Source organism: Copidosoma floridanum, unplaced genomic scaffold (genome assembly GCF_036245765.1).
Source record: "Copidosoma floridanum isolate Cflo_tuat_1 unplaced genomic scaffold, Cflo_Japanese_pri ptg000007l, whole genome shotgun sequence".
NCBI lineage: Eukaryota > Metazoa > Arthropoda > Insecta > Hymenoptera > Encyrtidae > Copidosoma > Copidosoma floridanum.
In genome coordinates, this window is record NW_028321884.1 from 6,412,360 (window position 1) to 6,424,147 (window position 11,788).

Consider the following 11,788-nt stretch of genomic DNA (forward strand, 5'->3'; position numbering starts at 1 on the left):
TTTCCTGTAAAATAAAGGTGTCCCGCAAAGGGTAGAAAAGAAGAATAATTTTCCATCAGTTCGACAAGCCGCGAAGGATAAAAAGGGAAGAAAAAAGGGTGGGGGTGGAGAGAACACCTCGTCACTTCCCGGCTACTGTAACAGCCTTGTTCTTCTTCCCCCCTTTTTTTTCCCCAACCCATTTTTTTCCGAGACGATGAGGGACGGGGCAAACTCGGCGCATCAATTATTCCCTCCGCAATTTTAATATTCATTGAATCTTGGGGGGAAAAGAGGGTCCCGGGCTGCTCGGGACGTGGCGCCGGAGATTGTGCACGTGCGAACGTCACCGGGAACCTCGTTACTTTTAAGTGGATCGTCAAGCGGATGTTTACCGAATCGGGAATTTTGTTGGAAAACCCCAGCCCATCCCACCGATGGCCGAAAACCATTCTTTCGGATAAATCTAAATCACACGCGTAGCAAATGTATTAAAATTCCGAAGGGCTGGCTCTTGAAGTCATTGAATGGACTTGACAAGTCATTCAAAGTCTTCAAAAAGACTCGAGAGTGCGCAGCCTCTCGCAAAAACCTGCTTCCTTTTATTTTTAAATAAAATGAAGGAGTATTAGTAGTACAGCCCATTGGAACCCATGTAATTCCCATATTTTACGAATTGTTATTAATGTCGTGTGAATCTCTCGCGACTGTCCTTGTAACCGGTCGATCGACAGTTACGACTGGCCGCGCTGAACGAGCCGGTGAGCGGCGACATGCACGGCACCCGGGGAGCCGACTACAACTGCTACAGGCAAGCCAAACGCGCCGGCTTCCGCTCTACCTTCCGCGCTTTCCTCAGCTCGCGCGTCCAAAACGTCGACAGCATCGTCCGGCTGACCGATCGCGACCTACCGATCGTCAACATAAAGGTACGTTTTATTCATCATTTTAATTTCGGTTGCAAATCTCTAGCTGACAACACACTTGTGTATGTTTATACGCGACGCAGGGCGACGTGCTCTTCAACTCGTGGAAGGAGATGTTCAACGGCAACGGGGCCCACTTCTCCCAAAACCCGCGGATCTACAGCTTCAACGGGAAAAACATCCTCACCGACTACACGTGGTGGGTAGTACGATGTAATATTAACCCAACGTATATGGAAGAAAATAAGCGTAACAATTGTTTGTGGGTGGTAGGCCGGAGAAGGTCATCTGGCACGGGTCGCACGCGCTGGGCGACCGGGCGATGGACACGTACTGCGACGCCTGGCACTCGGGCAGCGCAGACAGGTACGGGCTCGGCTCGCCCTTGACCAGCGGTAGACTGCTCGAGCAGCTGCGCTACTCCTGCGACAACAAGCTCACCCTCCTTTGCATCGAAGTCTCGAGCGAGCCGAGCAAGCGACGCCGACGCCGGCGCTCCTTAGAGGAGGACGAGGACGAGGAGGTGCTCAGCGAGGACGAGTACGCCGAGCAGCTGCGCCAACTGTCCACGGACCCGCAACTGTGAATTAATTACAACTGCCGCGCCTGTCTTACGCATCAGGTGTAAACCAACAGCGAGTCGGTTGTTGCTTCTTTTTCACTGGTGCTCGCTAATATCATCTTCAACCTTTCGTTTGTCCCTTGCTTTTGAGATGGCGAGTCTTGGAAATAATGCCACGCGAACGGTCAATTGGTTTTTTTTTTTTTTTAAGATCCGACGGAAATCGCTCGGGTCAATGTTTTTTAGGTATACGATAACAATATTTTTTCATCCGTTTTACATATCACTTGGAGACTGATCGCTGTACGTGTTAAGGAACTCTTAATTGTGTTTGTCCACTTGCGTGCATGGGGATACGTTAAGATTGAAAAATGGTGGATTTTTTTTTTTTTTTTTTTTTTTTTAGTTACAGCGAAGCAAACGATTTTCGAACCACTGCCGATTATAGGTATATACATTGATAAGAAATAGCGTGGATGCCAAGAAAAAAATTTTATAAATGCGATTTTTAATAGTATTACGGTGAAATGAACGACACCTTGTGAATTTAGAATTGCGTGGGGCTTGCGTCGTCTCGCAATGTGTTTCTCTCGCCACGATAAACGTCCAGTACTTAGCACTACAGCCGTAACGAAAAAATTAATTGCAAGTGAAAGAAAAATAAATAAAATAAAATAGTGTTTGAGAGAAACGTATGAAAATAAACCGAGTCTTGCCTCCTTTTTTCCATCTCCACAAACACATAGCCGTAATGTCTAGCAAATAGTTGCCATCTTCAAACTTAGATAGCTGAAGCGGGTATCCTGGACAAAAAGAGCACGCGATTTCAACGAATTAGATTCCCTCTGAGTTTCTTAAAAAGCCACACGAATAGGTACTATTATATCGAACACATATCTCTTTTTTTTTTTTTTTTTTTTTTTTAAATTACGTTTATGTGAAAGAAAATAAAAAACTTTGAACAAACATGGGAAATTTTCATCATCCAGGATACGAAAAATATCATACTCCATATCAGTGCATTTGAATGTGTGTTAGATATTAAAAAAAAAAAAAAAACGATTTTCAGGATCAACGATTACTTCACTCAATGTTAACACTCTTATAAAATGAGAATTTAGAGATTTTATACAATTTTTTAATTAATTATTTTACATTGCCAAGTTCTTTCTTTAAGAAGACAAGCACGCACATTTTTTTCTACACGTTGTCTCTTTGGGTTTCGAGTTGTGTCAAAGTTTATTTGATCAAAGTAAATTACGCTTATTAAAATTTAGTTCAGGCATGGATTCAAGACTACTTTTTTTGTAACACGTTTTATTTTGCACAAATGTTACCCGCTAATTGTCCTAACACTGAATGGTGGTGTGAAAGACACTATAATTTTTATGTGTAATATGTATAGTTGCAGTCGTTTTGTTGATTTACTGAGCCATTATGTTGAACCTGTATGTCAAGTATAAAGTCGAATCTAAGTCAATGTTCATAACTTATAAAGTGTAATATACTAACAAATTTAAGTCATATTTTTTATTTTTACAAAACAAAGTTTTGTGAATAATGATTCCCTTCTTCACTTTAGTTTGGTTGAAAAAAAAGTTGAAGGGCTAGATATTGTTTTGAAAAAAAAAATAAGCTGCGTACAACATTTTAACTGTTATTAAAAAAAAACTAGCATTATTTTATTTTCACAGTCATTGTAAAGTATAAAAATGTTTTCAGTTTACAAGAGATTATGTATTAAGTAATATTAAATCAGAAACAATAAACCTAATAATTTTGAAAATTATTGTATTTCGTTCACTTAATGGTAAGAAATATAAAATTATTCACTTTTCTCAACTTTGACTGATACTACTGCTGCTGCTGGTGTTGTTGTCGTTTCTGTCTTTGTGGCAGTAGTGCTAATTTCTTCTGCTGTAACGTTTGCATTTAGAACTTCCAAGGCCTTGGTGTACTTCAGTTTCTCTAAAATCGCTTTTAAGTTACCAACTGATGCTTCAGGATCTTCTTCAGTCCATATAATTAACATTTCCTGACATTGCTCCAACGTGGATTGTTTCTTGGCAAAGAAAACAATCTACATGAAGTAAGAATCATAAGTAATCTTTTTTTCAAAGATTATCATTGGTTGATAAGAAAAAAATATTAATACCTCGTCACTCGTGTACCCCAGTTCAGCAGCTAATTTTTTCCAATCACCTTTAATTGTTTCGGCTAATTTCTCAACTAATTCTCGACTTATCCTATTGACGCGTTTACTTTTACTTTCTTCAATTTCTGCCTCTGGCTCTTGCTTCAGAGATACTCCATTATTCTCTTGTTCCGTTTGTTCTTGAGGTGGAGTTTCTCCAGATTGTTGTTTTACATCGGCTTGAGTTAACTGCAATTTTACCTTGACATTAAAATTTAGTGTATGGTAATAATTTTATCCAAAAAACATAATTTTGACTAAAAATACTTACTGGTCTATCTTTTGCTATTTTTTTTATCATCATTTCAAGATACTCGGGAAGTTTATTTATTGGATAGTTGCCATGAACAAAGAAGTGTGGACTCCTCTTAGCTAATAATCTCAACGCTCTCCAGCCAAAGTTACCATCATTAACTTTTCTAAAAATGAAAAAAAAAAAAAAAAAAAAAAAAAAAAAAAAAAAAAAGAGTAGAAGTTAGTATTTAAGCCTTTGAAAAAAAAAGATGACAATAGAAGAAACCTACTTGTACTGCTCTTCTATTCCAGCAGCTGGGTCCAACTGTTCGATTGCCTCTTCAAAGTACGTTTCCAGAGATGGTAAGAAATCACGATCTTTGGATTTTGCGGCATCAAGGTTATTAGGACACAAGTTCCATAATTTTGTTAATTCTAGGCTACAAAAAATTGCGATAATTAGTTTAAATTTTGCACTGGAAATCAGTTATAGGTATAATTTATCATTCTTACTTTCCCATGTAATATTTGCCATGAACTTGAGCATCGCGTATCATATCACCAAGTTTTCTCCTCGGCCTCTGTGGCTTTCTTGCCTCATCTAGTTCTGTTATCGGCTCTGGAGCTGGTCTCTTGAAAGCAGGGCAGCCATCATTTTTCCATCCATTCCAGAATTCTTCTCGTTTTAATATGTGCTTAACAGCTTCAGCAAAGGCAGCTCCGTTGGGTGGTGTTTCAGTAAGAAGAATGTACACTTTACCAGTTGTCTCTGTGACCCACTCAACTTGGTCTTTTTTCAGTTCATGCGTTTCTCTGTTAAAAAGAAAAAGTTTGTAGTTGATTTTTTTTTTTTTTCGATTACACAGAGTACTTTTACTTACGACTTGAATTTCACTGTGCTGTTTAAATACTGAAATAATATTAGGAATTGTAACAAGACGTATCGACGGAAATTAGAATCGGACATCTGCAATTCCAATAGTTTTTCATTGGTTAAGTATTTCGCAAAATAGTGAGAGTCTCTGTGAATTCCTTCCAATGCAGCTTCAAGTGCTGAGTGATCTATGGGACAATCTTTTTGATCTTCTAGCTTAAAGGAAGAAAATGCCGCCAAGACGTTTGAAGCATGCTGTAACAATAAAACAATTAAACAATCTTTCAATATTTTCTGATCAATAAATTTTGTTGGCAACAAGTTATTAATTTTTTTAATAAAAACAAATACTCACAGCTGAAAAGGTTTTCCATTGCATTTTGTTATAACAAAGATTGGGATTTCTAAAAAAATCCTGGAGGGCCCAAAATTTTCTGTACAGATTATAATCTATTGAAATCTTTGGATCTGTTTTTTCCTCGTCGACATCCATGGGCTGTGCAACGTTCTCTTGTGACTTCTCACTTCCAAATTCAGTGGTGTTTTCCAAATTGAATTCACTTATGATATTGAGTCCTGATCTCTCGGAGAATGGAAAGAACTTGGCCAGAAACAGTAAAATTCTACCACAGAATACGGTTTGCTGAGATCTCGACAGTCTTCTGAGCAGATCATTACACATTCTCAGTAAGTTATTCTTGCATGACGTGAAAAACAATTCTTCCTTCCAGATGGAAACATTGTTTTCAACGTATGTAAACAACTCCTCGCAGTGGTTTAACGTGAGAGCATCGAAGGTGTCACTGAGCAACATAACTGGTACACTCATGGTAGCCAATTCTTTCCTGCACAGCTCTATACAAAACGTTATGTAGGCCTCTAAGGCCTCAGTGTTATTAGAATTGTTGGATAACAAAACAATCAATGTGTCCCTCAAGGCCTGATCGATGGCAGGCTTCCTGTCTTTTTCGTTCGAACACTGCTCTAGACACTTTTTTTGAAATGATGCTACATCTGATGTTTTCAGAGATTGCTGGACATATTTCTGTAATAAAAAAAATATCATAAAATGGTTTACTTTCCATTCAAAAATAGAGGAAATATTTTTTCTCCTCAAGTTGAAATCACGCATAACCTAAAAGTGGAAGCAAATACAAATTATTAAGTTCAGTACTCACACTAAAATCTTTCCGCAGTGTCTCGAACGATGCCATGGTGACACTCTTACTATTCACATAAAAATCTCAAGTAATTGTTAAAAATTAACTTTCTCTTATGTCAAAACCCTAAAGATGATTGAAAATCTGCTCTGACAAACGTTTATCGCCGGGAGAAGTAAAAAATAAGGGAGAGAGACTGCGGCTAAAAAATCGATCTATCGAGTAGAACTCGACGCCATATTTGATACTCGAGAGATCGACAACTCGATCTTCGAGATGATATCGAGAGTTTTGATGTTCGATTCCATGATATTCGTATTATTTGTGCGCGCACATCGTCCATTGTTGTTGATGTACCGAAAGTCATATCTATAACAATTGATGCATTTATTGACTTTCTGTGAAAAGTATAGTTGGTTGGACTACTATTTGGAGGTTTTTTAATACATCACGCATTAGATTTTCCATAATTTTTTAATTGACATAGACAACAAACTCAAGTAAGGTAAGTTTTTCATCGCCAAGAGCACCTAACCTCTCTACCATTGAAAATGCGTTTTCATGGATTTATAATTATATTACGCATAACTTGTATTGTTTGTGTTATAATTTTTCATCGTTTCATTTCTCAAAAATATAAGGTCTTTTAGACGTATGTATCAATATGTGGTTTGGTTGCTATTTGAGCCCAATTAACATTTTTACACCTACAGTAAATAATGGAAGAATTGCGAATATTTATTTCTTAATTCCAAATTCAAAGTGACTAGTGCATGATAAGGATAATTTTTTTCAGATGGGGGCTCTGACTTTCCTGAAGAATCCTATTATTATAACCCTAAGTTTTGGCGTTTTGTCTGAGATTGTTTGGTATTTCATCAAGAAAAAGACACAGCCCAAGAAAAAAGCCAAAAGCATGAAATTAGATAAAAAACGAATTTATGACGTACTCTTTTTTTCTGAGCAATCAGCTTCATGCAGGATTCATGCCACTGACTCTCATCCCTGCTCTCTGCCTAGTTGCCCAATTAAGAATCTCAAGTAAGTAGGCTGTAATACTATTTAAGTAATTAATGGCTTATTTAACATGTAGCATTTCACTGAGCAAGTGTAATTTTAACTTTACAGCAAGCTATTGGCTTACTTGAGCTCAGCAGAACAAACACTGGATATTTGTATATATTTTTTTACGTACAGTGCTATTGTAAAGTTGATTAAAGACCTGCTTATGAAGAGGAATGTTAGAATAAGAGTTATTTTGGATGATGAATCCACTGAAAATGATTCGAGTCAAATTTATATTATGAGAAAAGCTGGTTTGTTTCGATTTTTTAAAGTGCCGATTAGAATTATTTGGAAACTGTTTGTACGAAAATGGAAATTGTTTGTTTTCAGGTATGCTGGTAAGAACTAGAAAATCTCCATACCTCATGCATCACAAATTTGCCATTATTGACAAGAAGTTGCTGATTACGGGAAGTGCTAATTGGACCCATCAAGCGTTTTTCGGAAATTGTGAAAATATCCTTATCACAAATCAACCAGAGATTGTAAGAAGTTATTTTGAGGAATATGAAAAGATCTGGGCAAATTATGATATTGATTATGATACCGAATTAAAAATGCTTGAAGAGTTAGAAAAAGAAAAAGACGAAAGAATAAAAAAAGCAAGAGAGCTGAGAGACATTCAGATATGATTTTGATGGTTTGTAGTATTTGAATAATTTCAGAGTGAGATCAAAAGAAAGTTCCATTTTTTTGTATTTTGTATTTTGTATTTTTTATACATGAGTGTTGGTAGGAATTTTACAACTTTGTCGATTAATGAATTCTTTTTGTAAATAACTTTTTTAATTCGTGAATAAGATTTTAAACATTTAATTTCTTTGTATCAATAAATCAAACACATTGAGGTAGTAACTTATAAAAAATAATGCACATAAAACTAGACAGAATGTAAGTATTGACAATCAATGTAGTAACCGAGTAAGAAAAGAATTTTTCATAAACGATTTTCATGCAAAAGACATTTGACATCAAGCATATAAATTATAAGAAATAACTGTGATCAAATGTGTTCCAATGTAACTATCGTATGTTTGAAGAGACGTATATGTAAAGTGTACAAAACTGTGGACATGACTTACTTTCAGTAAAGAGTATTTTTCCAACAAAATGTTTAAATTTGTAAACAAAAAATTTTTTTCACTCTCCCTAAAGGTGCCATCAAAATATTCCATGTACAAAATCGTTAAAATTCCCCATCACAATCTACTGAATTTAGTTTTTCTCAAAGGATCATAAAAAAAAGGGAGTATATTATCTCTGTAAACAAACAACACCACCTGTAGCCCTTAAATCCTCGCATCGGAGTTTCAATTGTTTTGTATCAAAATACACGGTATTACACATGTATTCACCAGAGTCTTCGCATGTACAACAATACGTAAGCGCATAAAAATCCCAGTTGATCCATAGAGTGCCACGACAATGCACTCCGGTCAGTAACTCTCGACAGCTTGCGATAGCCGGGTTGCCATGGCGATCGTGACGTCATTTGTCTCTTTCTCCCTCTCTCTCTGTAGTCCTCGTGGCGTGGATCGAGCTTTTTCTCTTTGCAATGTATAAGAAACAAAAGACAACACGTTGCGAGTAGACAAAAAAGTGCGGGGGTGATGCGATATGGTCCCTTGCGTTTTTCTTCAATTCGCTTTTTGTCTGTTCACGATTAGCCAACTTATTGGAATCGGAAAATTGCATTTCAAGGGGACGTACCTTGTGTTATACACAATTTGCGTGGAAATAGTTTTTTTTTCTTTTGCATTGGAGGTCGAACGTGAATCTCAAGAAATTTTTTATAAAATTACCGGAGCTGCGGTCAGCGGCTCTTCGTGAAAAGCTCAATTTCCATATTCATTAGTTTTTTTGAAATCTTCGATTGGTACTTTTCTCGTATTCGCTGAACGTTGGTCTATACGTACACACGTAGACTTCGCATGTGCCAAGATCAAGGACACGTAAAATTAGAAAAATCATGTTTTTTTATTATTTTTTTTCCTGCCAACGAAAATAAACCGGCGCTTTCCTACACGTGTCGGGTAGAGAACGCAAATTTTTAGAGTCATGTAATTCTTTTTTCTGACTAGAAAATGTTAGCTCGACTCGACGCCTATACCCCCGATCTCGTATTCAAACGACGAGTTTGTTTTAACAACATTTCGCTCGTTGACTTTCAGTAAATGCGAAAATTACAGCAAAGAGTTATTAGTCCTCTCACGAGTGATTTTTACGATTTAAGAATAGTTAATGTACGTATTATACCAGTGGTAAGGAATGAAATATTTTCTTTTTTCTCGGCGTTCCATTTTTTTTTTTTTTTTTTTTTTTTGAAAAATCAACATCACCGATAATATTTTTTTTTCCGTTAAAGCAAAACAGCGCAATAGACGTGTACAGTTTTTTCAATCAGGCTAATGTCGATAAAATACAATGTCCACGGGACAAAGGCTTCGTTCCAATACAGCCACAAGAGACCCTCTCGTCCCTACGGGAAATGTAGGCTGGTTACGTAAAACGGCTCGATTAGCGTCATCGGTTGGTCGTCGAATGGATAATCCCCTTGTTTTGTGCCTCGGACACGAAGATTGGGGGGAGGGCGATGTTAGCTCACTCGGAGCTTGCGACAGTCGCAAGAGTGTAGATCCGACAATGGACGAACGGCGATTCGTTCGATAAGCCAACTGTTTAGGCCAGTGAGTTACAAAACACCTCTTCTCCACTGACGTCTTCGTTACGAGACTCGCGGATATGACGCTCGAGTTCGTTCAATCGAAGAGTTATTAAATCAATGGAGTCAATCGAAACGTTTTGGACGAGCTTGCTGCCCATTCGCGAGTGTTGTGAACTTGTAAAAGCATACAACAATAAAGCCCATTGTCTTTCCATTCGTTGGTGCTTATACAGCCAACACCATTGCTCTAAGCCATTATAACCGAGTATGTACATGGCTCGTGTGTAGGGTATAATTATTTGGGTGTAATTTTTACCAAATGACTCTTTTGATTTCATGATGTGATAAATTTTTAGTTGGCCTTACGTACGTAACATGTCAACGTTACTTTGAAACGGATAGTAGATGCAGGTATGCCTATGTACAATTGTTCCCTATAGCATCCCTACACGCACATACATACGCACGATCTCTCTATAAATATAATATCCTCCAGTGACGCGCATACACCTTCACCTTGGGTGCCTTATAGCCCCTCCGGAGTTGTTCGTTTTCTCCCTTCCGTTGTGCACAATACAATATATTATATGGTCTGACGTAAAAAATGAGTCCGTATAACTCGTTTCAATTATTTATCTTTCCCTAGCACGCATTTTTAAAGGTGGATAGAGCTACATTGTATTTATGTTGCGTCATTCCGTTTAGTGGTGTTCTTTGAAAGCTCTTCAACTTTTTTTTCTTCTTCTCTCTCTTACGTCTTTCGGTTGGGGGATAAGCGCGTGTACAGTGCTATAATATAATATATTAAGAGGCTGATGATGCAGAGCTTACGTATTGGGGAAAAGAGCGGTGTGGCTGTGTTTTGTTTCTCAAAGCGAGTGATGTGACGCAGATATTTCGTCGTACATATAACTACGATGACGATTCATCGTTAATACATTTATACATTGTGTATATACTTGGACATGGGCGTTGATGCTTATACATTTTTTAATCACTGTTTTATTCCTAAAAGTTTAATCTACATTCTTTGGGCTGCAAAATTTTTTCACTTATTACGTATAACACATTGATTAGCAAAATTTTTCCACCAAAAACAATGAGTTGCACTTTGACAGAAAAAAAAGGGTCAAAATACCTGACAAAGTATTTAGTAAGTATTTTATTGTTAATAGTGACGAATAAAAAATTTTTTGCAGCAAAAAGAATGCACTTTATACAGGAAAAATAATTGTATTAAATTGATGAAATAATTGTGCCCAAGTCTGATTGTATTGTCTATTCAAGTTTTATAAACTATCTCTTACAGAGGCAATATACACACACCCCATCTGTTTACTTTTGAGTGATTTAAAATAACATATTTAAGATTGCGTTTAAAACGAAATTATTTAATCATCAATTGGTTTTAGTAAACTCAAGTATTCAGTTTTAAAACAAGTGGATGTATACTGGGCTACAGCAAATATACAATTATTATTTCAATAGCTATGTATGAAACATCAATACTTAAAATAAAATCTGTTGGGATAGTAAACAAAGTTTTTTTTTCTAAAATAAATGAAAATCAATAGACCTTGAAAACTACGAAGAAACGTATGTACTGTAGACGAGCACCTTCTTCGCAGCCAAGTTGCAAATCAAATTTCGCTCGACGCAGTGAAATTTTTTTCTCCTCCATTCAGCGATAAAAGCTTCCTGTATGGCAATCGAGTTACTCGGCGCTTGTAGAAACCCACTTGTTCGAATCTTTTTCACCCAAAGGGCCTTGAGAAAGACGACGGCGACATCCTCGCGCTTCGGCCCTTTTTTTTGTTTTTGTTTTAATAATAAATTCTCGAAAAAATAAGTTGGTTGATTTTGTTATTGGACGTAGACAGGCGCTTATTTTTATTTCCCACCCAATGCGCCCCACCAAGAGCTCCAAAAGTGGTCAATTAGTAACTGGACGTTGATTGCACTCTAGGCCTCGGACAATGGGAAAGCTCGAAGCTTCTTTGTACAGCTTGCGGAGGAGTTGCGGCGAGAAGTGCCCAGTCGAACGAACGAACGAGCTTCAATTACCAGGGAACCTTTTTTCCTCCCCCTTTCTTCATTTTTTTTATGCTCGTGCTCTCGTTTGCTTTGCA

The 11,788-nt window shown here is 37.2% G+C and overlaps 3 protein-coding genes across 5 annotated transcripts in view; 2 read left to right on the top strand and 1 right to left on the bottom strand.

The window, feature by feature from the left end:
* Positions 1-1,665, top strand: part of Mp (collagen XV/XVIII-type protein multiplexin) — a 121,610-nt gene extending 119,945 nt beyond the window's left edge. Inside the window, exons 26-28 of the mRNA XM_089589044.1 lie at positions 714-908; positions 989-1,104; positions 1,179-1,665. Of these exons, the coding sequence (XP_089445170.1) occupies positions 714-908; positions 989-1,104; positions 1,179-1,491 (624 nt within the window). The 3' untranslated portion in view covers positions 1,492-1,665. The remainder of the gene's footprint in view (positions 1-713; positions 909-988; positions 1,105-1,178) is intronic.
* Positions 1,666-3,079: 1,414 nt separating this feature from the next.
* Hpr1 (THO complex 1-like protein Hpr1) lies at positions 3,080-6,099 on the bottom strand. 3 transcript variants are annotated; one of them, XM_014361493.2, is made up of 8 exons: positions 5,948-6,099; positions 5,125-5,814; positions 4,777-5,024; positions 4,409-4,708; positions 4,186-4,335; positions 3,933-4,080; positions 3,623-3,850; positions 3,080-3,547 (listed from the first exon to the last, which is right to left on the bottom strand). In XM_014361493.2, exons 1-8 carry the CDS (start codon positions 5,981-5,983, stop codon positions 3,293-3,295), a joined length of 2,055 nt encoding a protein of 684 aa, XP_014216979.2. In that variant the 5' UTR covers positions 5,984-6,099; the 3' UTR covers positions 3,080-3,292. The 3 variants fall into 3 exon arrangements, with proteins under 3 accessions (XP_014216979.2, XP_089445172.1, XP_089445171.1); XM_089589046.1 differs by having other exon boundaries at positions 3,080-3,529; positions 3,623-3,862; XM_089589045.1 differs by having other exon boundaries at positions 3,623-3,862.
* Positions 6,100-6,276: 177 nt separating this feature from the next.
* zuc (Mitochondrial cardiolipin hydrolase zuc) lies at positions 6,277-8,081 on the top strand. The gene is made up of 4 exons (XM_089588791.1): positions 6,277-6,434; positions 6,726-6,970; positions 7,058-7,245; positions 7,325-8,081. Exons 2-4 carry the CDS (start codon positions 6,726-6,728, stop codon positions 7,624-7,626), a joined length of 735 nt encoding a protein of 244 aa, XP_089444917.1. The 5' UTR covers positions 6,277-6,434; the 3' UTR covers positions 7,627-8,081.
* Positions 8,082-11,788: the final 3,707 nt, after the last annotated feature.